The 25,515-nt window shown below is 42.9% G+C and overlaps 1 protein-coding gene across 2 annotated transcripts in view; it reads left to right on the top strand.

Moving 5' to 3' along the window:
• Positions 1-352: 352 nt before the first annotated feature.
• The window catches only part of LOC118971463 (peroxisomal multifunctional enzyme type 2-like), a 57,339-nt gene continuing 32,176 nt past the window's right edge, over positions 353-25,515 (top strand). For both annotated transcript variants that reach the window (XM_073219955.1, XM_073219956.1), the window contains exons 1-4: positions 353-431; positions 17,232-17,339; positions 19,279-19,337; positions 20,673-20,698. In XM_073219955.1, coding sequence (XP_073076056.1) covers positions 17,337-17,339; positions 19,279-19,337; positions 20,673-20,698 — 88 coding nt within the window. In that variant the 5' untranslated portion in view covers positions 353-431; positions 17,232-17,336. The remainder of the gene's footprint in view (positions 432-17,231; positions 17,340-19,278; positions 19,338-20,672; positions 20,699-25,515) is intronic.

Below are 25,515 nucleotides of genomic sequence, written 5' to 3'. Positions count from 1 at the left end.
GCCTAAATCCAGAAAGCGCTTAAGTAAATGACAAAACGATGGGTGAATGGACAAACGCAAGGTGCCCAATCAGCCATTTTACCACAAGGGTTCTAGCAAGTCCCACCACTTCCAGCCGCAGAAACTACCGCTTGGCCCATCGTGCAAGTTTTCCCAGGACGGAAAGCACGTTGGACTACATTTCCCAGAGTTCCAAAGGACAGCCCACCCACCCACACGCACCCACACCCCCCCCCCCCCACACACACACACACACACACCACACCACCGCGCACGCGCACTTGGGAAACGACGGCCTCCTGCTCCTCGGAAACGGAGAAATCACTCCCTCACTCCTCCCTCCGCCAAGGTCTGAACTCCAGCGTTTCTGCCTGCGTGTGTCGCTGCCGGCCGGATTCAAGGCTTTGCAGCTGAGATTCGACGGGCGGGTGGTACTGTCACCGGCGTGGGGGTAGTGAGCACGAGAAGGCTGGAGGGCGGGTGCCCGAGACCCCCTTTTTCGGGCCGGGGAAACGCGTGCAGCGTCTCTGCGGTCCCGACGTCGGGGCTGCGGGCGGCCGGGAGGGGGCGGGAGGGGAGCGGCTGTTTCGGGGCGCCGAGTCGGCCGAGGAGGGGGAGGTGGGGCTGGCCAGCCCTGAGGGGGAGCCACGAGCACCTAGTCACACAAGTGCAGCCCGCCTCGCCGCAGGGCTTGCGGGAGGAGAGAGGCCGGGCTGGGCTGTGGGTTGGAAGTTTTCCTCCAGCTCGTCTGTGCTTCGATTGCGACTCTTCCTGCCGGTAGACCCTGAGGCCGCCGTCAGGTCAAGGTTGCGAAGAAGACGTCGAGGGGCTGGAATCACCCCCAGAGGAGTAGAGACGTCATACGCTTGCGTTTGAAAAGTCAGGCGTTCGGTGTTTGGTTCCCTGTGCCTGAAGTTTTTTAAGCTCTTGAGAGGGTCTTCTTTAAAGAGAGCATGTGATAAGAACCTCGCCGGGGTTTGTGTGCCCGAAGCACTGCGCTCCAAGTCCGCTGACATCCGGGCACGGGCTGTGAACTCAGCTACTTGCCGGAGTCAGGCAGGTGATAGAGGATCCGAAAGGCAGTGGGTAGGGAGACTAGGACCTGGGAGCAGAGACGTCTCTGAAGTGGGCCAGATTTTGCCATATGTCAGGAGAAGCAAAATGAAAATTTGTTAAATGAAATAATCCTATTTTTAAAGGAAAAGTTAAAACAAGCCACTCATACCTATACCGATGCTCTGCGGTGAGGTTTTACACCGTATCCTACCAGTGGATGGCTTCTGTAACCTCCAAGAGCAGCGATCTTGATGTTATGTGCTTTTTGCCATTGCAAGTTTTAGATTAGTGGTTACCAAAGGTTCAAGGGTAACTTCCTAACAGTCTAATTTAACTCACTTAGTATACTGTTACAAACAGTCTAAAAGTTCTTCTTTTTTCCTCCCCCCCTCCATTCTTTATATATTAGGTATCATATTCTGTATTCTTTGTCTATCCCTTGACTGACTTTGGGGGTGGTTGATTTGATTTTGCATCTGCTTAGTAATTAATTGGTCTATTTTCTTTACTATGATTTCATTTCCTCTGGTGATGGCTATTTAACCTTAGAAACACTTCCATCTATAGCAGTCCCTCCAGAATACGCTGTGGAGATGGTTTGTGGGAGGTAAATTCTCTCAGCTTTTGCTTATCTGGAAATTGTTTAATCCCTCCTTCAAATTTAAGTGATTATCTTAACGGATAGAGTATTCTTGTTTCGAGACCCTTATGCTTCATTGCATTAAGTAAATCATGCCACTCCCTTGTTGCCTGTCAGGTTTCTGTTGAGAAGTCTGCTGATGGATTTTCCTTTGTATGTGATCTTTTTTCTCTCTCTGGCTGCTTTTAATAGTCTGTCCTTATCCTTGATATTTGCCATTTTAATTATTATATCTCTTGGTGCTATCTTCCTTGGGTTCATTGTGTTGAGAGATCTGTGCACTGTTACGGCCTGAAAGACTATCTCCTTCCACAGATTGGGGAAGTTTTCAGCAATTACTTCCTCAGAGACACTTTCTATCCCTTTTTCTCTCTCTTCTTCTGGTACCCCTATAATGCGAGTATTGTTCCATTTGGATTGGTCACACAGTTCTCTCACTATTTTTTCATTCCAGAGATAGGTTTTTCTCTCTGTGCCTCAGCTTCTTTGTATTCCTGTTCTTTAATTTCTATTTCATTTAACATCTCCTCTACTTCATCTAATCTGCCTTTATATCCCTCCATTGTATGTTTCATTTCAGATACTATTTTTTTAAGTTTCTGTCTCATTCCTGAATTACTCCCTGAGTTCTTGAATATTTTTCTGTAGCTCTGTGAACATGTTTATGATGATTCTTTTGAAATCTCTTGCGGGAACTTTCAGGTGAGTTCAGTTTCAGTTGATCCTCTTTCTGGTGTTTGTGGGATTTTGGTTTGAACCAGGTTCCTTTGACATTTCATATTTGTAGGTGGCGCCCTTTAGTGCTCAGAAGCTCTACTCTCTGGAGCTGCTCAGCCCCTGGAGTGATGGCAGGGGTCACAGATGTGCAGCGCTGGTGCCTGTCAGGAGGCAAGAGCTCTTTCCTGCTTCTTGGCTGCAGTGCCTGCCTCCACTGCCAGGGCCAGTGGTACGAATGTACAGGGGGGAGCCTCTATGTATGCACTTGTAGCTGCTGTAGGAGGGGCCACCGTCTGGCTGGCCTGGTGCAATGGCGGGGGTAGCTGGTTAGCAACAGGAGGAAGGAGCAGAAGGCTATCTATTGTGGTGGGGGGCCTCATAGCTGCATTGCCAGCCAGGGCGGTGGAGCTTCTGAAGCTTCTGAAAGTTCGCTGGGCAGAGTGTACTGGGACAATTTTGTTTACCTGCCCTTTCTCCTGAGCAGGAAGCTCTGTGCAGCTCTTGCCCCTTGAGCTGCCCTTGAGCTGTTAGGAAGTCTCTGAGACTGCCTGCTTTATTGTGTTCCATAGTGGCCGGTTGTTGGTACCTGTCTCCATAAGTGACTGGAATCTCAGAGTCTCCATGTATTCCACCTGTCTTATCTTTCTAACCCCACTAATCTCCAGAGCACCATGTAATTGGTTCGTGCTCCCAGAGCAGATCTCCAGTGCTGTGTGTTCAGTAGTCCTAGCCCTCCACCCCCTCCCTGCTCCATTTCTCTTCCTCCCTTCAGTGAGCTGGAGTGAAGGAAGGGCTTGGATCCTGCCATATCACGACTTTGATACTTTACCCATTTATCCTGAGGTCTGCTGTTTTCCCCAGGTGTAGGCAGTCTGCGCAGCCTTCTCTTTTGTTGCTATTTCAGGATTAGTTGTATTTGCCATATTTTCATATTATATGTGATTTGGGGAGGAAGTTTCTTTCTCACTTCTCACACTGCCATCTTTTAGCCATCTCTTGCTTTGATTTTGTACTTCACAAATAAGTGAAATCATATGGTATTTGTCTTTCTCTGCCTGGCTTATTTCACTGAACATAATACCCTTTAGATCCATCCATGTTGTTGCAAATAAATGGGTGGATTTCCTTTCCTTTTATGGCCGAATAATACCACATTGTGTTTATGTGCCACATCTTCTTTTCTATTTTCATCTATTGATGGACACTTAGGTTGCTTCCATATGCAAATAGTGCAGTGATAAACATAGGGGTGCATATGTCTTTTTGAATCAGGGATTTTGTTTTCTTCAAGTAAATTCCTAGGACTGGAATGACTGGGTCAAATGGTATTTCTATTTTTATTTTTTTGAGGAATCTCCATATTGCTTTCCGCAGTGGTTGCACCAATTTACATTCCCACCAAGAGTGTACAAGAGTTCTAGTTTCTTGGCATCCTTGCCTGCATTTGTTCTTTCTTGTCTTTTGGATAGTAGCCATCCTAACTGGTACGAGGTGGTATCTCATTGTGGTTTTAATTTGCATTTTCCTTATAATTAGCAATGTGGAGCATCTTTTCATGTGCTTATTGGCCATTTGTATTTCTTTTTTGGAGAAGTGTCTTTTCAGGTCCTCCACCCATTTTTTTTATCCGGTTGTTTTTTGGGTCTTGAGGAGTGTGAGTTCTTTATATATTTTGGATATTAACCCCTTATCCAATGAGTTGTTTATGAATATATTCTCCCATACTGTAGTATGCCTTTTTGTTCTACTGGTGGTGTCCTTTGCTGTACAGAAGCTTTTTAATTTGATGTAGTCCCATTTGTTCATTTTTGCTTTTGTTTCCTTTGCCCAAGGAGATACGTTAAGAAAAAAGTTGTTCATGTTTATATTCAAGAGATATTTGCTATGTTTTCTTCTAAGAGTTTTATCGTTTCATGACTTACAGTCAGGTCTTTGATCCATTTTAAGTTCAGTTTTGTTGTCGCGTGCCCCGTCCTCGCCGGCAAGAACAGCACGCAACAACAGCAGGATTCTTCTGCAGAAAGCTTTATTCTTCAGCTCTTTGTGAAACAAATGAGTTGGGCAGGACCCAGAGGGGAAGGAGAGGCTTGCTTATATAGTTCTCATGCTCTGACCTGGTTGGTGCGGCTCCATATGCCTTATTAGCATAACAATTTGGTGGGTCTCATTGGTCCTTATGCCAAGGCGCAATTAGCATGTAGTTTAGTGGTGTGGGATGATTTGTCATTAGGAAGTTCGGGGCCTTCCGGCTGCCCTGCATTGGGCGCTATTTTCTGAGCGCGGCTGCCAACATCTCCCCCTTTTTTGTCTAACAGAAGCTCAAGGCGGACCTTGCCAGCAGAGGCAGAGACAGAGGCCTGACCTCCATCATACTTCCTGATGCCCCCTTTTTGGAGAGGGGTTCTGGGCATCTACCCCTATGCAGTCAGGCATGCCTCTCAGAGGGGTCCAAGACCTCTTGCAGTGCTTTGCCTCGCATCCTCTGGCTGGCGTTGGGACCGCTTGGTACAAAGGGTTTGGACCTTTTTTTCTCAACCCTCTTGCACCATGAGCTTCTTAAAGAAAGCTGTGATTAAGCATTGAGGTACTCGGGCCTGGTGCAGTGCCACATGGGCTCTGGGTGCAAGAGCTACCTCAAGCTAAAGCCGAGCTTCCTTCTTAAGCATGTTGAGCCACACTTGGGGAGAGGCGCCAACGTCTATCGCCATTAGGGCTTGAGCAAGGATCACCTTGTCCTGCTTATGTTGGTTGCGGAGTCTGCATAACAACCAGAGTAAGAGCATGAGACCTCCAAGCAGGAACACGCCCATCCCAGCCATGCCCGCCCACTCCTTGACGTGGGAGAGAGCTCTGAGGAACCAGGAAGAGAGTCCTTCCGCTACGGAGATATCTAGACGGGTGGAGTTGATGTGGATTATTTCTCGCCGCAGCTCTTCTAGTGTCCCATCGAAGTCTTGGGACCAGTTTCCTGAAAGATACTGGGACAGGTCTCGTGACAGATTAGCTGCCCGTGTAAAATTTTCATATTGAATGCTAGTGATGCAGAGGGCACGATATTTCCACTCACATCCCAATTGGGCCATTTGCCAGAGCACCTCCATTTGTTCCTCCACGAGATCTATGCGTTGATTGAGGATCATTATTCCTCCTTTCAGTTTCCCATCAAGTGTGGACTGCTGGTCCAGGGCAGAAGCTACTGAGGCTGCAAGGTTATTGAGCTCTGTAGCCGATTTGATGGAGGTGTCTAAAGCTATACCAGCGGCGGTGGCTGCGACCGCGGTCGCGGAGATCAGGAGCACTATGGCGGCTGTAATGCCGAAATCGCGCCTTTCTCGAAACAGAGTCATGGTGTTAGGGGCGTCTACGGGAACAGGGACCCAACGGGGGATGCGGACTACCAAAGCATTGGTAAAGTTACGCGCATCCCAACACTGAGACAGAAAGCAGGTTTCATTGGAGCAGGAGTCAAAGCTACTATTGGATAAGATAAACAGAAATGGGGGGTATACGCATACTGGAGAAGGTGGAAAAAGGGAATTAGGTGACTCTGGACCTGATTTTGCTGAACACGTGTAGTTCTCGTTGTTATGGGTCATGGTCATGTTCCAGTGTGCGCGCGTGTGGTTGTTCTCGCACCAAAAGGTAATATTTTTTACACCGATTCCCCCACCCTGGAGGGCAGAAAAGGGGGAGAGGTCGGTACACGAGCCATTGACTCCACACAGCATCCATTTATGGAAGGGGTTCATGCTCAGCTGCTGACGAAACTCGCCTTCGAGCACCTTTACTGGCCACCAAGCCTCATTGGCTGGCCGTCCCTCCATATCTGGGGAGATGGTAAACTCCTGCCTCTCAGTTGCCCATGTTACTACAGTTGACTGACAGTCAGTCCAGGGCCACAGCTCTCCCTCATAGTCGCCCACACAATGGGAGGCATATTTGGGTTGACGAGGTCTGTCGGTGGAATTGTTCCTGGTAGAGTGTACAAATGTGCCATTGATCCAGAGAACCATCTGGTGGATAGTCATGTTCTTATAGGGCGGGCTCCCTTCCTTATTAGGCCCTTCAAATTTAGCTGACATAATGGGGAGGCCACTGGCCTCTAGAATTATGTCACTGAACCATCCGTATTTCCTCCGTTTCAGGGAGATACAGCCAGCTAGATTCTGAGTGGTGAAGCATAATGACCCATTAGTTACGAAGGATCGGTTTTCTCCCAACGGGGCTGTTAGGGTGTCCTTTTCTAGGTAGGGCAAGTTCATACTAGAGTTGGTGGTGAAAAAGCGGGGAAAAACGGCTGCATTGAAACGGACAGGCATAGGCTTAGGAAAGGCAGACAGGATTCCCCATCTCAATACTCCCTGAGTCGGGGTCTCCAGTGTCAGGAGCAGGGTCAGGAGGTACAGCGAAGTCATCTCCTTTGTTAGGACTTTCCTCATTAGGCGCTCCGGGATCCAGAAGGGATTTTCTTCACCCTGGGGGAAAACACACACAGCTCCCCTGGATCTGATTATGATTGGATCCGGGCCCTTCCATTGGTTAGATAACACGTCCTTCCATTTTACTAGTTCTTGTGGGTCTTTTGGCCACTGATTATGGCGATCCGCTGCTGTATGGCCTTGAGCATCCAGATTCAAAAAATTTATAGTGAAAAGTGCTAGGGCTATGGCAGTTTTTGGTGTGGGGGGTATATCTTCAATTCCCCCTTTTTGTTTAAGTAAATAGGATTTGAGTGTGCGGTTCACGCGTTCCACAATCCCTTGACCCTGTCGGTTGTAGGGAAGGCCAGTGATATGTTTTATCCCCATGTGATGACAAAATTGAGCAAATTTTGTAGAGGTATAGGCTGGGCCATTGTCTGTTTTCAGAATCTGTGGTAACCCCCATGCGCTCCAAGCTTCAAGGCAGTGCTGGATGACATGGGAAGCTTTCTCTCCTGACAATGGGGAGGCAAAGATGACTCCTGAACAAGTATCCACGGATACGTGTGCGTATTTAAGTTTCCCAAAAGGTGAAAAATGCGTCACATCCATTTGCCAGACTTGTAAAGGCCTAATACCTCTGGGGTTGATCCCAACATGAGGTGCAGGAAGGAAGCTGCAGCAATGTTGGCAGCTAAGGACAATGTTCCTAGCTTCGGCCCTGGTTATGCTAAACCGCTTGCGCAGCGTTTCGGCAGTGACATGAAATTGTGTGTGGAATTTTGAAGCTGTGGTGATAGGGTCTAGCAGGGGAAAAGCTATATTTCTGGTTGCGAGGTCTGCCAAGTGGTTGCCTTGGGTCATAGGCCCGGGAAGGCCTGAATGTGCTCTGATATGAGTTATATACAAAGGAGATTGCCTATGAAGTAGTGCTGATTGTATCTGTTTGAACAAAGTGGCTACTGGGCTGGACGCTTTGATTAGCCCGGCCACTTCTAGAGATTTGACTGCATTAACTACATAACAGGAGTCAGACACAATATTTAAAGGTTCAGGAAAGATTTGTAGGACCTCTAAGACTATGCGACATTCCACTATTTGTGGAGTGTCAGGCGTGTAGCCTTTTGTCACAACTTTGCCATCATGGACATAGGCACCTGTGCCTGTCTTAGACCCGTCCATGTAAACTGTTTTTCCATGAGGCAGCGGGGTTAGGCTAGTGACCCGAGGGAATACTAGGAGATGATTTTTGGCGAAGTTGATGAGGGGATGTTTAGGGAAATGATTATCAAAGGTTCCTGAGAAACTGTAAGCAAGTATGGCCCAATCATCGTTCATAGCACATAATACTTGTATCTGTTCTATGCTGTAAGGGGTTATAATTTTAGCTGGAGCCTCTCCGAAATGTGTCATGGAGGTTTTTACTCCTCTCAAAGCAAGTTTGGCCATGGCTGCCGGATAGTACTCTATTGTCCTAGCCTGAGAGGCTTGGGGATGAATCCAGATCAGTGGGCCGTGCTGCCATAAGACTGCTGTTGGCAGCTCTGGGGTGGGAAGGACACACAACTCAAAGGGTTCATTCAATTGAACCCTATTTAGCTGTGCTGTCATCAAAGCCTGTTCCACTTTGCGAATGGCTTGTAATGCCTCAGGTGTGAGGGAGCGCGGTGACGTTAGTTGTGGGTCTCCTTCTAGGATTTTAAACAGTGGTGTCAACTCAGTGGTGGGTATCTTTAAGTATGGCCGCAACCAATTAATATCCCCTAGGAGTTTTTGGAAGTCATTCAAATTTCGCAACTGATTATGTCTTATCTCAAGCTTTTGGGGGCAAATTACATCTGTGTAAATGGTTGCTCCTAGGAATTTGCTAACACTAGATTTTTGGACCTTCTCGCTTGCTATATTCAGTCTCCAATTTTCTAGGGATCTAGTGAGATCTATATATGCTTCTTCTATTTCCGCTGGTTGTGGGGAGCAAAGAAGGATGTCATCCATGTAATGGATGATCTTTAGCATGGGATAGGTCTTACGAATTGGGTCTAGCGCCCGCTGAACATACAGTTGACATATGGTGGGACTATTTGCCATTCCTTGAGGGAGGACCTTCCACTGAAATCTGGCATCGGGTTGTTCATGGTTAATAGCTGGCAAAGTAAAAGCAAATCTTTCCCTGTCCTTGGAGCTTAGAGGTATAGAAAAGAAACAATCTTTAATATCTATTATGAGCACTTTCCATTCTTTGGGTAAGGCAGAGAGGAGTGGCAGTCCCCGTTGTATGGGTCCAAGCATTCTCATTTGAGCATTTACTGCTCTCAGATCATGAAGCAACCTCCATGATCCTGACTTTTTCCTGATTACAAATATGGGTGTGTTCCATGGGGACACAGAGGGTTCTAGGTGTCCCACTTGGAGCTGCTCTTGCACTAAGCAATGAGCTGCTTCTAATTTTTCAGAGGATAGGGGCCACTGAGGAACCCATACGGCCTCCTCTGTGAGCCAAGGTATGGGCATGGCATCTTCAATGGCCCCTATGAAAAACCCAGGCCGTGACGGTCATTCTTTACTTTGGGCAGGATGGGCTCTATGCGTCCCTGTTGGTGTTTCCCCAGCCCCTTGCCAGGGATGTATCCCATGTCCATCATCATGCCTTGGGCGGGGGTGGAGTATTCATTAATGAGTTTGAGGCCTAAGTCTCTCATGACATCCCTCCCCCATAAATTGACCGGTAGAGGGAGTACATAAGCGGTGACTGTACCCTCTTGTCCTTCAGGGGCTCGCCATTTCAATGGTTTGGCACTAATTGAAGGGCTTGACTCATATCCTAAACCTTGTAATGAATGTGAGGATTGGGTCACAGGCCACTTGGAGGGCCACCAGGTTGCAGAGATAATACTTTTATCTGCTCCAGTGTCTAGGATTCCCTCAAAGCTCTTTCCCTCTATTTGAAGAGTTAATTTTGGTCTGTCTGCTAAATCTAATACTATGAAGGCTGAATCCCAGTCAGAGGAGCCGAAGCCCCTTTCTCCCCTCTCCGTGTTGGTAGCAGGATAATTGGCGTGGAGACTAGGTAAAACTAAGAGCTGGGCTATGCGGTCTCCCGGGGATATAGGATAGATTCCTCTGGGAGCCGAACACATGATTTTTACCTGTCCTTCATAATCTTGATCTATAACTCCGGGATGAACTACCAGGCCTTTCAATGCAGCAGAAGAGCGCCCTAGGAGTAACCCAATGGTATTTGGTGGTAGGGGGCCTTTAAAGTCTGAAGGGATAGGCTGAACTCCCATCTGTGGAGTCAACACTATTCTGGTGGTGGCACGGATGTCCAATCCCGCGGAACCTGAAGTGGCTCTCCTTGGGGGGCCTGGTTGTTCCCGAATGACACTTGCGTGCTGGTTGCCCCATATATTTGCGGGCCCTGGTGACGGGGGCCCCTCTGGGCGTTTTTTGGCAGTTCTAAGGGTTTCCCTTCTATATCCTTAATAGACCAGCACTCATTGGCCCAATGCCTGCCTTTCTTACACTTAGGGCACAACCCAGGGGTCTTTTGGGTTGTTTGTTCTGAAGCTGGGCTCCTACACTCTCTCTTTATATGTCCTAATTTCCCGCATTGAAAGCATTTGATACTTCTGTTAGTGATCCTGGCTTGTTTGTGGCTCTGTAATATGGCCGCGGCTAGGCCCGCATTGGTGAGTGGCCCTCCTATTTCTCTACAGGCTTTCAACCAGGCGTGTATCCCTTTTTGTTTCCAGGGTGTTATCGCCTGTCTGCATTCCTTGGTACATTGTTCAAATACTAATTGCTCCACTAGGGGCATTGCTTGTTCCTGATCTCCAAATATTCTGCCTGCGGCCTCCATCATACGAGCGACAAAGTCAGAGAATGGCTCGCTCGGGCCTTGAATAATTTTTGTCAAATTGCCGGACACTTCTCCTTTGTTGGTGAGGGCTTTCCATGCCTTGGCGGCGCACGTGTTTATTTGTGCGTATACCTGTAAGGGGAAGGCGGTCTGGTTGGCTACCCACTGTCCTTGGCCCGTCAGCATATCATATGACCACGCAGGCTGTCCTTCGGCCGCATTTGCGCGTGCCTGGGTCATACTGATATCATGCCACAATGCCTTCCATTCTATGTATTGCCCCATACTAGAAAGGCATGCCTTAGTTACATATTGCCAGTCTGCGGGTGTCATGGCTGTCTCTGTTAATCTCTCAACTTGTGCTATGGTATAGTTGGCACTGACCCCATACGCTCGGACGGATTCCGCTAAGTCTTTAACTTGTTTATGACTCAGGGGTTGGTGAGAGCGTACACCATTATCCTCAAATACAGGAAACATTTGTCTAATTGCCTGAAGAGTATCTGGGTGGCAAAAGGAGAGTGCGCCACTCACGTAAGGTGGCGGGGCAACGGGCGTCGGGGGACACCCTGCTTTCATTTTTTCCTTGGTCCGCTTTTCAACTTTGCTGGTTCCCTTACTTCTGCACTCTGCGGTTTTATTTTCTTCCCCTTCCTCTGCGGACGTTAATTCCTCCTCAGATTCCCTATTGGAGAGTTGGAGGTCCCTCAACTCTTTCCAGGGGTATTTACTATTTTCTCCGAGGCGATCGTCACTCGCTTCTCGGGGCTCTTTCGCTTTTGCCCTAGGCGGGCTTTCTCCCTCACTCTGGGGTTTCTTTACTTTCATTTTTGTGGCCTTTTTTCGGCCGCGCGCGCTCTCTGTTTCCCGTTCCGTTTCTGACATGCTCTCTTGGATATCTGTCAATGCTCTCTGACCTTCTTTTATTACCTTTTCACATCTCTCATCTTGCAGACAAGCTCTAATCAGTTTCCAGAGGGGCCTGGTGCCTCCCCTCAGGCTACCCTCCTCCTCCTCTCTATCAAGATCTTTCCCCAGTTTGTCCCAGCTCGGGATTGAGAGGGACCCTGAACAAATGAACCAGGGGGCCACACGGTCTATCTCCTTCACAAAAGATCCTAAGACTTTGCTGGAGACCTTCAAGTTTCGCTCTTTGAGAGCTGTCTGCAGCGCCGTGACTAATGACGGTGCATTCCCCATGGTGCCTCCTTATTTACAGAGAACCATCAACCATCATCCTAAAAAGCAGGGGCCTCTCGGAACTTACCCCTCCGGGCTTTCTTCTGACCTGCAGTTCTGAATCCTCTCCAGATGTCTGAAGGGTCCTCCCTGTGCCGGTGATGTTCTGGTTCCCGGGTTTCGGCACCACTTGTCGTGTGCCTCGTCCTCGCCGGCAAGAACAGCACGCAACAACAGCAGGATTCTTCTGCAGAAAGCTTTATTCTTCAGCTCTTTGTGAAACAAATGAGTTGGGCAGGACCCAGAGGGGAAGGAGAGGCTTGCTTATATAGTTCTCATGCTCTGACCTGGTTGGTGCGGCTCCATATGCCTTATTAGCATAACAATTTGGTGGGTCTCATTGGTCCTTATGCCAAGGCGCAATTAGCATGTAGTTTAGTGGTGTGGGATGATTTGTCATTAGGAAGTTCGGGGCCTTCCGGCTGCCCTGCATTGGGCGCTATTTTCTGAGCGCGGCTGCCAACATTTTGTGTATGGAGTTAGACAGTAATCCAGTTTCATTCTCTTACATGTAGGTGTCCAGTTTTGCCAACACCAGCTGTTTAAGAGGCTGCCATTTCCCCATTGTATATTCGTGGCTCCTTTATTTTATATTAAGTGGCCATGTAAGTGAGGGTTTATATTTGGGCTCTCTATTCTATTCCATTGATCTATGGGTCTGTTCTTGTGCCAGTACCAAATTGACTTGATTACTGTGTCTGTTGCCCCTCCATCTGTCTTCTTTGGAAAAATGTCTGTTCAGGTCCTCTGCCTATATTTTAACTGGGTTGTCTAATTTGGTGTTGTTATATGAGTTCTTTATATATTTTGGATATTAGCCCCTTAACAGATAAATTATTTGCAAATATATTCTCCCATAGAGTCTGTTGCCTTTTTATTTTGTTGATGGTATTCTTTGCTGTACAAGCTTTTACTTTGATGTAGCCCTGCTTTTTATTTTTGCTTTTGTTTCTTTTCCTGGGGAGACATAGCCAGAAAAAATTTACCAATGACAATGTTCAAGAATTTACTGTGTTTTATTCTAGAAGTTTTATGGTTTCAGGTCTTATATTTAGATCTTTTATCTAGTTTGAGTTTAATTTTGTGTATGGTACAAGACAGTGATCCAGTTTCATTCTTCTGCATGTAGCTGTTCAGTTATCCCAGCACCATTTATTGAAGAGACTGTCCTTTCTCCATTGTGTGTTTTTGCCTCCTTTTTCAAAGATGATTGACCATGTAGGTGTGGGTATATTTCTGGGCTCTGTAATTATGTTTTCCATTGGTCTATGTGTCTGTTCTTGTGCCAGTACCATAGCATTTTGGTAACTTTAGCTTTTTAGTAGAGCTTGAAGTCAGGGAGTGTGGTACCCCCCAGCTTCATTCTTTCTCAAGATTACTTGGGGGTTGGGGGAGAAAGGGAAACAAGAATGCTTGGGCTATTTGGTTTTATTTGTGGTTTCATGCATATTTTAGGATTATTTGCTCTAGTTCAATGGAAAAACTGCCATTGGTATTTTGGTAGGGATTACATTGAATCTGTAGACTGCTTCAGTCTTTGGGGCCAGTAGGGAAGGCTGGGGTGAAGGGCAAAGAGAAGGAGCAAGACAATCAGCTTCTGAGAGCAATGAGACCAGTACAGCACATTGGATTACTAAAGACAAATCCAGATTTCTCTGTCTGGTTTCCATGAGACAATACTGAAAAATGGTGTACATATGCTTATCAACTAATATTTATGCTCAGATGTTACTTCTCTTTCTTGCTCAACATTTCAATAAAATAATTTTTGATTTGCAATATGTATGTATGATAAAGAATTAAATGTTTTATAAATAAAGGACACTTAAAAATCTTTAAGACAAACATCCCAAATAAAATGTGATTTAAGCAGTGCAAACAATAACCCATGAAAATAAAATGTTACCTTACTAGTGTTGGAAGAAATGTAAATTAGAATAATGAGCTACAGTTTATAATAATTTAATTGGCAGACTGCAAAGAATGATTATGTCCACTGTTGTGAGGAAGTGGGGACGCAGGCAATCTCACAAATACATAGTCCCATTTTCGGGCCATCCATTCCTGATAACGTGGTGCTTAGTATTGAGGTGTCCATTTACCTATTTACAGAGTACGTTTATAGGCTCTAATGGTGTTTTAGAGGTCCCTGGATCCTTACATCCCTGTCTTGTGGTTGGCTTATAGCAGGCCACTGCTGACTTTTAAAAAGTCTTGGGGATGGATTTTTAGGAAGAAATTTATCTAGTCTTTGATAGCCCTGTTGGCCCTGTGTCTCTTCTTTGGGAAAATGTGTATTCAGGTCCTCTGGTTTCGTGTCAGAAGTAGGCAAAAGATTTTGTCTTCAGGAAACAAGCCCTTCAGGGTTATAAACTGGATTTTATGTGGAGGACATACAGATATATTACATTTCTGGGATATTTTGATAGTTTCAGCTGAAAGTACTCTGTCTTTATCATAATCTGAACAATTTTTACTACTTGTTTTCAAGCCCTTTGCTTGAGAGAGGTGGCTGATCTGTTGTTTCCTTACTCCCTCCCCCATATAAACACGATTTTTGTTGCTGTTTTTGGGTGGAAATAATTATGTTCTGTTTTAGGGTAACAAAAACTTGGCAGCATTAGAGGAGCAGAGTGACACTGTAGTAGACCTAGGTTCAAAACTGAATTTTGCCACTTCATGCAGCCTTGGAGCCTGGGACAAGTTACCTAACCTTTCCCAACTGTTTCCACATCCCTGAAAGTAATAACAACTGCTCCTGCCAACCTCCTGAAAAGCTGCTTGGAGGTCAAATGCAGCGGTGTACATAATGGTTCTTTGAAAACACAAAGTATGCACATCCCAGTATAAAGTAGTGATGGTATTTAACATTTTTATTTATTATTACTATATTAGAATTTTAGTTTTACAGTTGTATGGTAACAGTGTCATGTAGTATAGATACATTTTTCTTTGTATACAAGTAAAAAGTCTTGTAACGTTGTATCCAAGCCCTTCAGCCTGTAACCTGGGCTTTTCTAGTTTAGGCTGTAGTCCCTGTGAGTTAGCTCTGGTGATAGTAGGATGACTGAATGAGGTCAGTGTTAATTTAGTGCTAAGGTAGAGACTTATCTTGAATAAACATATTCTGATATTGGTTCACGGCACATCATTTATGTCAATGAATTAATTATTTACCCAGGTTTCAGTGTTCACCTGTTTGGTTGCACTTTGAACAATTTCCACTTGGGGGCAGTCTTCATTGCACAACTAATTTTCTCTACTGAAATATCACACTTGCCAATTGGCTATTGAGCTTTTCCTCGCTTGGTTAAAAAGGGTTTTAAAAGACTGTTCGCTGTATGTTTTAAAATCGTGATATTTTGTACTGGTTGTTTCCTGTCATTTGAATAATTGCATGGAAATGAATGATTAATAGGAATCTAGTCTTGAGAATCTTAACCACATGTTTTTTAATCTCTTCAGGGATAATATAAGACTACATTTGTGCCTTCACAGCATTTTTTATTTTGCAGTAAAACTGATAAAACTATATTAGAAAAAATATAGTCTACAGTTTGAAAACCTCATTTCCTTTAAGAAAAAAAAAACATTTAGCTCAGCTGACTTAAAGTGTGTCTAGACACTGGCTTTTTCTCTGTATTATCCTTTTGTGTACTCAATCCCCCATGCAACCCTCACCCCAGTCCAAAAAACGGAGCCATTCCTCAGAAGAAAAAAACAATTTTTTTTTAGCAAATTAATTCTTTGTCCGAAGTATTTTTTTTAATTGTTTTATTTTTCAAGTTATTTGGTACTGACCTACATATCTTTTTGATAGTTCTGCATATTATTTTGTAAATTTTATCAAAAATTATTGTATGAGTTAACTTTGTTTTTTGTGCCTATTACTAAGTTAATTTGGTCTTTTTATACCTTATGCTAAACTCTGCATTGCTGTAGTCATCACACACTTAACTTTTAACAGATTATAAACTCATCAAGGGCAGGCACCACTCTTAGACATGTTTGTCTCCCCCTGTAGGTTTCCTTGCAAATAGTAAATGCTCAATTAATATGTATAATTGGATATAAGGAGATGTTAAGTGGTAAGTGCAGTTATTTGTTGAACATATAAAGAAAGTATGAATTAGTGACGGAATACGTATTAGTTCTGTGGATAATTTTTTACTTCTTTTCATTGTTTTTCTTTCTTTCAGTGTAGCCCATGACACAGAATGTTCTATTATGATTTAAAAGTGTGCTTCTCTGTCTACTAGTTTAGTCTCATACTAGTTCTTTATCACCATTCCTGTAAACAAAAGGTTTCTTGACATAGAGAAGTTATTTCACATTGTGTATTTAATTTTTTTTAATTATAATAAGAACACTTAATATTAGATCTACCCCTCATGACAAATTTTAAGTGTACAGTATTATTAAATATAGGTACTATGTTGTAGACCAGACTCTAGAATGAATTCATCTTGCATTGTTGAACTTTTGTGCCCACTGATGAGCAACCCTCCTCTCTTCCCTCTAATCTTTGGCAACCACCATCCTACTCTCTGATTCTGGGAGTTTGTCTATTTTAGATACTTTGATGTAAGTGGAATCATGCAGTATTTGGCCTTCTGTGAATGGGTTGTTTCACTAAATATATTGTTGTCAAGGTTCATCCATGTTGCTGCATAATGCAAAATTTCTTTTTTTTTAAACTTGAATAGTATTCTATATTGTATATATGTGCTAAATTTTCTTGATCAGTTCATCTATTGATGGAAACTTAGGTTTCCATGTCTTGGTTATTGTGAATAGTGCTACAGTGAACATTGGGGTGCTAATATCTTTTTGAAATCCTGATTTTAATTCTTCTGAGTAAATATCCTGGAGTGGGTAAATACCCTGGAGTGGGACTGATTAATCATACAGCAATTCTATTTTTAATTTTTTGAGAAACCTCTACATTATTTTCCTGTGTGTTTAATCTTACTGTGATCCTAAGGTTATTTCTTCCTTTGTTTTTCCTAAAAGTGGGTTGAATCATTTTCTTTTTCTTTTGAAAAAAGGAAGGGTATTGCAAAGTTACAAATTTCATGACATGAACCTGTGTTTAAATATTTTTGCTGCTTCACATACACATCTATAAACAGGCGCATTTTGAAGTACATATCTCGTAGTGTGTTTAGTAAGGTGGCAATGGGGGTAGAAGGAAATTGGGAAGATAGATAACTGAAGAAATACACTAGTAATAGAATTTCATTTCCGAGTTGTGTTTTGAAGGTCTAGAAATGAATTCTTGCTTGTTCTTACATTGCAGTGAATGATTTAGGAGGGGTCCACAGGGGAATTGGTCAAGGCTCTTCAGCTGCTGATAAAGTTGTTGCAGAAATAAGAAGAAAAGGCGGAAAAGCAGTAGCCAACTATGGTATATTTGAGAGAATTGTTTATTTTCCTTTAAGTAACACTGTTGCTCACATTAGTAATCACTGATCAAATATCTCAGCATTCCAGAGTAATTATGAATTAGATTTTATCTGAATTAACTAAAGCTGTTTGGCTACATAGTTTATATAATATGGGAGAATTTTTTAACCTTAGTATAAATTACTTCATGAGTCTAACTTCTATTTTATCATTTAATGTTTTTATTAGTGAGCACATGGTATAATCAATAAATTATTATAGGTATGGATATGAATATGTTCTTATTTTAAAAGACCTGTTTTAACTAAAAGGTCTTATGTATTCCTATGGAATAACCTTAAATTCTTTTTAAAATAGTTTTTAAAACATTTTTCAAGTAATATAGTGTAAGAAGTGAAATGCCCCCATTTAATACTCAACTTCCATATTCCTGTTTGCACAAGTAATCATTGCTCTGTGTGACTTTGTAATCTTGTAAAATATTAAGAGTCAAAGTTAGGCATTAAAATAAAGCCTCTAGATAAACAGCAAATACAGCCTTTACATTTAATGTATTGATTCCAGTAGTATGTGTAAGGAACCTTCTTGAGTAGATTTGCTTTAAAAAGCTAGTACTTACTGACTTTTCTGAAAATTAGATTGTTTTTATGGGCCAGGGACAAAATTAGACCTCCAGTGACTTCATTTTGAAATTTTAGAGAAAAGGAAATAGAGTATGGTTTGTTTTGAGTGTTGAGGGGAATAATGAGATATGTATTTCAGTATCTTCTTTCCACATTGAGGATCTATGAAAAGGTTTTTAACTTTTTTTTAATTCTGCAGCTTTAAAAACCTATGTTATAAAGAGAAAAATCCCAGACTTTTCTCCTCCCCACCAGTTTTGATTTGCAACCTATATCAATCAGGATTCAGTCAGGAAAACAGAAGCTGCTCTAGGTTTTCCGAGTGTGAAAGGTTTTGATACAAAGAACGAGAGGCTGACAAGCCCATTGGAAGTGCTGGACAGGTGTGTGTCGTGGGGACCAGCGACCCTCAGCCTGCTGCAGGTGGTTTGCAAGAGCTCACCCGCATGCGCTGCTGATCCTGTGCCAGCGGTCTGCTCGCAGGGCTGCTTCCCCTGCTTTCCCAGCTTTTAGGCGATGTCTCTTTGGTAGATCTAACTCAGGACTCTGTGTGTCCCAAGGAAGGGACTGTATTTCCTGGCTTCTCCCCTGTGATTGCAGAGAACACAGAAGGAGGCAGTGGTGACTTTGAAGTGACAGCTGACCATTTGACACACAACTCTGGGGATATGACCCCTTCCCCTGGGCTGATTAGCAGAAAATAGTGAAGCCATAGTATTTTGTTGAGTTTTGCCTTTTGTAGTTAGTATTACAGAAATAGTAGGTTTGTTTTCCATGTGTGCTTATGGCATTGAACATGCTTTTTCAAATTAAACTTGCATTTCCCTCCCTCCCTCCCAAATTTTGACTTGTACCCTAAAGGGAAAATGGCTAGGTGGCTATTTAAAATAAAACAGACATGAAATACTTAAAATTAAATATTCCACTTATCTATCATACAAGTGACATGTCAAGCACTCAGTAGCCACATGTGGATAGTGGCTACTGTATTACTGCAGAAGTAGGACATTTCCATCTTTACAGAAAGTTGTACAGTGCTGTTTAGACAGTATTTGCCAAATATTCTTTATTCACCCTCTGGCCTTTTTTTTGTAGGTTTAAGAATAATTGTCTAGGGGCTAAATTTCTTTTGTAACATTAGATCATCTATATCTTGATTTGTTATGTGCTTGCAATATGAATGTATTTTTCTTGGAAATAGGGGAGTGCCAGTTGCACTCACTGTACCAGTGTCTGTCAGGTGCTCCAGTCACAGCGGTTAGAAGTCGTTTGTGAAGGCTGTCACTGAAGGTTTGTACTGATTTCCCTTTCCCCCAGACTCAGTGGAAGCAGGAGAGAAGATTGGGAAGAGGGCGTGGATGCTTCTGGGAGAACAGGTGATGTTTCTTTGCATTTACGGCACTAACAGAAGCTTCTCCCTTCCTAATAAAATATTTTTTATTTTACTTTTATTAAAAACTCTCTCTTTCTTGATAATGAAGTTTTTAGGTTTGTTTTATAAATTAAGTAGTTTACATACCCTACCTTATTCCACAGAGGGCTCGAGATGACAGTTTTTAGGTGAAGATGTATTGAGATTTTGTATTTTTTGTACTTTAAGAACTTTTAAAAAACTTGTAAGATTCTCTAAGTTCCCTTTTTATAGTAATTTAATTATACCCCATATATTATAATAGTATGTCATTATACTTCAATTTAAAAAATTCTTTTGAACATTAAAAAAAGGTTTAAAAATTTATACCCTAAATGTCTTTATAAAATAGAAGATAAGTCAGTGTTTTGACAATAGAGAACCCAGTGGATTCTTTTGGATAATTATAATGATTTGGATTAAAATGATTCAGTATCTTACAAATTAATTAAGGTGAATTATATATAATACAAGGTTTTATTTTTAAAGCATTTCAAATATATTGTTTAGTCCATCCTTCTCTAGTTGTTCTTCCTGGTTTAGTCCCACACATTTAAGAAAGACTGTTGAGTTGCTAGAGGGCAGCAGTACTACAGATAAGCCCAACATGTTTACAGTTTGAAAAACCTTAATTTTCATAATTTGCCTTCCCTTCACCATAGTTTTTTTTGCCTGGCATATTTATTTTTCTAGTTATGTTTGGTCTTGCTTATAAGAGACATGTTCACATATTATCTGACAGAGGGACAGAGACCACAAAGGTATAAAATCATAGGGTGAAATAGCCATAAGGTGGCAGTCTGAATCTTAAAAAAATAATTACTTTCTTTTCATAGTGAGAATACAATTATGTATTAAGACAGGCCACGAGTGTCTCACTATAATGGTTTCCTTTATGGGCTTTGACTTTTGAGGGGCAGGGAAAATTTTTTGAAACTTGTAACTTTGTGAGTGGATTTGGAGGTTAAACAAGGGATGGCCTGTACCACTCAGTCCTAAGAACCTAAAAGTCGTACAACAGCTTATTCTGTAAATAAGATGGTGGCATTTTTGTGGAAGGTTGAGGCATTTAGCTATGTAAGTTTGAGAGGAAAGCACTGATAAATGAGGTACTTGAGTTTTTGTGACTCAGATATTGTTTTTGCTGTCATTATAAAATTTTGTTCTCATAGCACTCTTTGCCTATTATATTTATTTTGCCATGGGGGGAAAACAGTTTTGAAAGAAATGTGAGTTGTAAGCAAATGCTGATTAATATGTTTGCTCTTTTATTTGTGACTTAGATCTTTTTATATTGTAGATATTGTGGTTATACCACAATGCTGGGTAAGTATACTTACTTTTTTTTTTTTTAAGTCTTAAATCCATCTGGGATTTATTTCAGTCCAAGGTGCGAAGGAAGGATCCAGCCTTACATTTATCTCCAACAGATTAGACAGTTATACAAAGACCAGTTATTAAATAATTCATCCTTTCTTTGCTAATTTGACATGCCATTGTTACCACATACTAAATTATTAGACATATGTGGGTCAGTTTCTATATTTAATTTTTTTTCTTTTACTGATCTGTCTTTTCTGGACCACCAGTATACTGCTTTTATTATGGTGGCTTTTGTTAGCTGGTAGAAAAGGGATTCTTGCCTTATTTTTTGTTTAAAAACCTTCCTGATGAATTTTTGGAATCCAGGTGACTCTGGATTTCACATTTATTTTTTCAGATGAACTTTGGAATCGCCTTTCAAATATCCCCTCCTACAATTTGATAGATACGTACTTACTGCCATTTTATTGTTTTCTCTTGTATTTTATTTTTTTTTATTTTTTATTTTTTTCTCTTGTTTTTTATATCTCCTCTCTGTTCCTTTCTTCCTCTCTTATATTCTCCTCCTGTTAGGGTCCGGGCTTCCGAGGCTTCTCCAGAGAACAAACTACACAGGCATAGAGATGTAAATTCAAGCAAAGTCTTTATTCAGCCAGCTAGCTGGGGTCCAAGCGTCAGCTCGATGCAGCGGGTCTCAACAAGGACCCTGAGCACTCAGAGCCAAGGGTTTCTATAGCATTTTCAAAGCACTTAACTCATAGTAATTTTCCACAACTATACATTATTCTTGCAAGACATACATCCTGGGGTTAAGCAAGGGCAGGGTAAGACTACTCCTCAATGGTTAGGGAGGTTCTGCACGATAAGCTTGGTATGTAAGGTTAGCGGGCCAAGGTTAGCTGACCAAGGGTCACAGCTACCCACCACCCGGTGCTCATGATTAACTTGTTTTTCAAGGCCTTACGCAGGCCCAGGTGTTTTTTTTTGGTTTTTTTTTTTCTTCTTCCTGAGTCACACCCTCAGAAAATGGTTTCTAGGTTTCTAAGATGGCTATGCTTATGCTAATTTACTAATCTTACTAATGCTTAGATTCTACATTTCCCCACTTTCCTTTGACCATTCCAATCATGGAATGTTTGTTTCTTCCTGCTGCGTGAGTGAATGATACTGCGGTCTCAGCATTAGCACCTGAACAGCACTCACTCTTTCCCTAACAAAGGCTATTAGCCGGTTTAAGATACAGGGACCTAAAGTGAGAAGCAGTATAAAAATAAGCAAGGGCCCTGCCAGGGTGGATATCAGGGTTGTAAACCATGGGGATTTAGTAAACCAGGATTCAAATAGCCCTTGGCTGGCCTCTCGCTCTCTCTTCCTTTGATCTGGCCTCTCTCTAAGTTTAGACATTGAATCTCTTACTATTCCGGAATGGTCTGCTGTTAAGGTTTAGCTAAGTTTTATTAGTTCTTTTTCCTGACTCTTGATGCTCTCTGCACTCCTTTACACTCCTGTTATTGATGATTTTCTTTAGAGTTGTAATTGGATTTCTCTCTCTTCTTAAAATGTATTTATTCTTGTGTGTGTGTATTTATTGTAGACTTTAGTTTTGGGGTTACCAAAGGTTCAAGAGTAGCTTCTTTACTATATAATAGTCTATCTTAAATTGATTACTCTATTTCAAATACAATCTAAAGGAACTTTTTTCCCTTCTTCTTCCTCCTCCACATTTCTTGTATTAGATGTCATAATCTGCACTTTTTGTGTATCCCTTGAGTGATTTTGTGTATAGTTGATGTTGCTTGTTTTGTTTTAATTTTGTGCTTGCTTGGTAAGTAGTTGGTCTACTACCTTTACTGTGGGCTTCTTTTCACGGGTGAAAGCTGTGTAGCCTTCAGGTCATTTCTATCTACAGCAGTCCCTTTATCATATCATGTGAGACTTAGTGGCTTTATTTTAGGTTTTCTGTCTCTGTTGAAGTCCTCCCTGAGATCTTGAATACTTTACTGTAAATCCGTGAGCATGTTTATGACTAAATTTGAAATCTTTATCAAGAAGATTGGTGACCTCTGTGTCATTTAGCCTTTCTGGGGTTCTGTCTTGTAGTTTTGATTGGATCAAATCCCTCTGACTTCTCATTTTGTCAGGGCTTCTGTTTCTTCCTTTGTATTAGGTGTCTGGGCTCTGCTTTCTGGCCTATGGATGATAGCTTTCTGAAGAAGCTGTGCTATGGTTCCCAGAAGCTCCAGATTCTTTACTCTCCAGTGCCTGGCTCCATTTTGCAGGGGCCCCAGTTGTTGGCATGCTGTGGGCAGGGCACCCTTCTGTCTGGCTTCTGTAATGGTCTTAGTCTGGATGGACAGTTTGCTTGGACTGCTGCCTTTGTGATCAGCTCAGGAGTCTCTGCTGAGCTCGCTGTGGGTGGCCCACCCTCTGCCTGGCCTGCAGCAATGACAGGGCTGCAGGGTTAATGGGGTGGCTGGAGTGATGTGCCTCAGCTGGATGCACAGCATGGGGTTTAGACACCCGCAGGGAGGAAGGAGCTCCTGGGGCTGGTGCCTCCAGGCACCTCTCTGGCTGGGCTGAAATGGAGGCAGGCAAGCTGGGAGAGTCTCCCTCCACCTGCCGGGCAGCAAAGGCTGATGCTGATGCTGGGCCACGTGGATGGGTTGCCCCAGTGCCCAGGGAGGGGCCTCAGGGCTGCATTGTAAGCAAGGCAGATGGAGCATCTGGAGACCCCGAGGGTTCCGGATCTGTGGGGCTGAGGAAGGGCTGGGGAGGTACCCTCCACCTGCACGTTCTCCTGAGGATAGAGTTCTGTCCAACCCTCACCTCTCTAGTACCCCTCCCACTGCTGGCACTCCCACTTTGGGTCTCAGGAGCAGCAGAGCATGCCTGCCCTCCACACTGGCTGGAGTCTCAGCCTCCCAGAGTGTCCCGCCTGCCCCTGGTGTCCACCCCCAGGAACCACCGGAACCCAGTGTGATGTGAGCTTGTGCTCCCAGAGCAAATCCCCAGGGCCAGATATGCAGCACTCCCGGGAGCCTTCCCCTTCCCCAGTCCGGTCCTCTCCTGCCTGGAGGCTGGGCTGGAGGCAGGGCTTGAGTCCTGCTCCCTCTCGGCTTTGCCGCCCCCGCCCCCCCGTGGCTCCTCTCTTCCTTCTCAAGTGCAGGGGGTCTGTTCTGCAGTGTTCAGGTCGTTTTCAGGTCTAGTTGCATTTGCTGTGTTTTTCCCTCTTTTATATGTTTTGGGAGGAGGTTTCTGTCTTGCCTTCCTATTCTGCCATCTTTTTTTGTATTCTTTTATTTTTGGTGAAGTAATGTGCATGCAGAGGTTTTAAGTGTGTACCTCCTCCCCAGCTAACCTATATAATACCAGCTTTTTAGAATTCTGAGGGACCATTCCTTTGGTAGAATAAGTGAGGAAGACCGGTGGGTAAGCTGTTTTGAATGCTTATCCATTTAGCCTTAAATATTTGATGAGTTTATGCATTTAAGGAAAAACTTCCTTTTACCTACTTTTGCTTCTGCTGATTTAGGTGATGAACAAGCTTTCAACTGAAAATGATGAGCAGTTTGGAAGTAGCCTATATTTGTTTAATATTTGATAAATTAAAAATCGTATAGATCAGTCGGTAAAAGTTATCCAAGAGGATTTTGTGCCTTTCGATTTGTTTCCTCTTTTTTCCTTTGAGAGGCGGTTAGCATTTGTAGCAGTATTAACTCTTTCTAACAGCCTTTAGCATCTTATCTGGCTGTGTGATTTTTATTGCAAGTGCAAAATCAGGTAATTTTGAAGATTCTAAGTAGGAAAAATTTCCTTTAGGAATGCCCTGTTGCAAAGATTGAGTTGAGGTAGTGAAAAAACCAGAGTCACGATTTTTTTTTTCCTGTTTGCTCTAATTTGCCTTACTTTCATTAGCCATCAAGAACTAAAGCCGTGGTAGCTGAGAACAGGGGCAGGCAGGGTAACTGAGGTGAGTTATATCATTGTTTACAGAGTGTGCCTCTGGGTAACATTTCCAAGAGTTCTTTTGGACAAAGCAGAATATCTTTGTGATTTAGAATTAAGCAAAGTAGGGCTTTTAGTTTCCTCTTCCTTTGTAACAACTAGGGTAACAGAGAAGCTGAGAAAGATAAGATTTGTTGGCAGAGGGGGCTATGTTGGCACTTCCCTTTGAACTCTAGCAGGGCTGCGTGTTTCCTCCTGTGGCGTCGTCCTGAGCTCACCACTCTCCACTACCCTTTCTTTCTGTTCTTTCTTTCATTTTTCCTCCCTCCCTTCCTCCCTCTCTCCCCCTCTCTCTCTTTCTTTCTTTTTCACTTTTTCCTTTCTTTCTCACTTTTTCACTTTTACATTATTCTTCCAATATATACCATAACATATGTTGAGGCCCCAGATTGAAACAAAAATAAGTAAAAATGGTTAAAAACTTAATAATGCAAAGAATAAAGTTAAAGCTAGAGTCGTTTGCCTGTCTGTGTCATTCCCCGGGTTGCCTGTTCATTGGGTTGGCATCTCTAGAGGCAGATTGTCTTCTCTCTTTCTTCTTCCCAGCTCCCTCCTTTTACTTGTTACCCTTCCCCCCTTAGTCTAACTTATTTGCAAACCCTGGTAAAAATAGGGATGTAGTGATGTACTGAGCATTTTGTAAACATTTCTTGATGATGAACTCTGGTTTATGATTATGCTTTAATGTTTGTGCTGAGCCCCAATATATATGTAAAATTCTTAGTTATTTGTATTAGTGGATTTTTACATAAATGAAGCATAAATTAAAGATGGTACTGTATTTAGATGTGAACAGGGACTACAATAAATTTATC

Source organism: Manis javanica, chromosome 13 (genome assembly GCF_040802235.1).
Source record: "Manis javanica isolate MJ-LG chromosome 13, MJ_LKY, whole genome shotgun sequence".
NCBI classification, from domain to species: domain Eukaryota; kingdom Metazoa; phylum Chordata; class Mammalia; order Pholidota; family Manidae; genus Manis; species Manis javanica.
The sequence above is the reverse complement of the archived record's forward strand: the minus strand, read 5'-3'. Positions and strand labels throughout refer to the sequence as shown.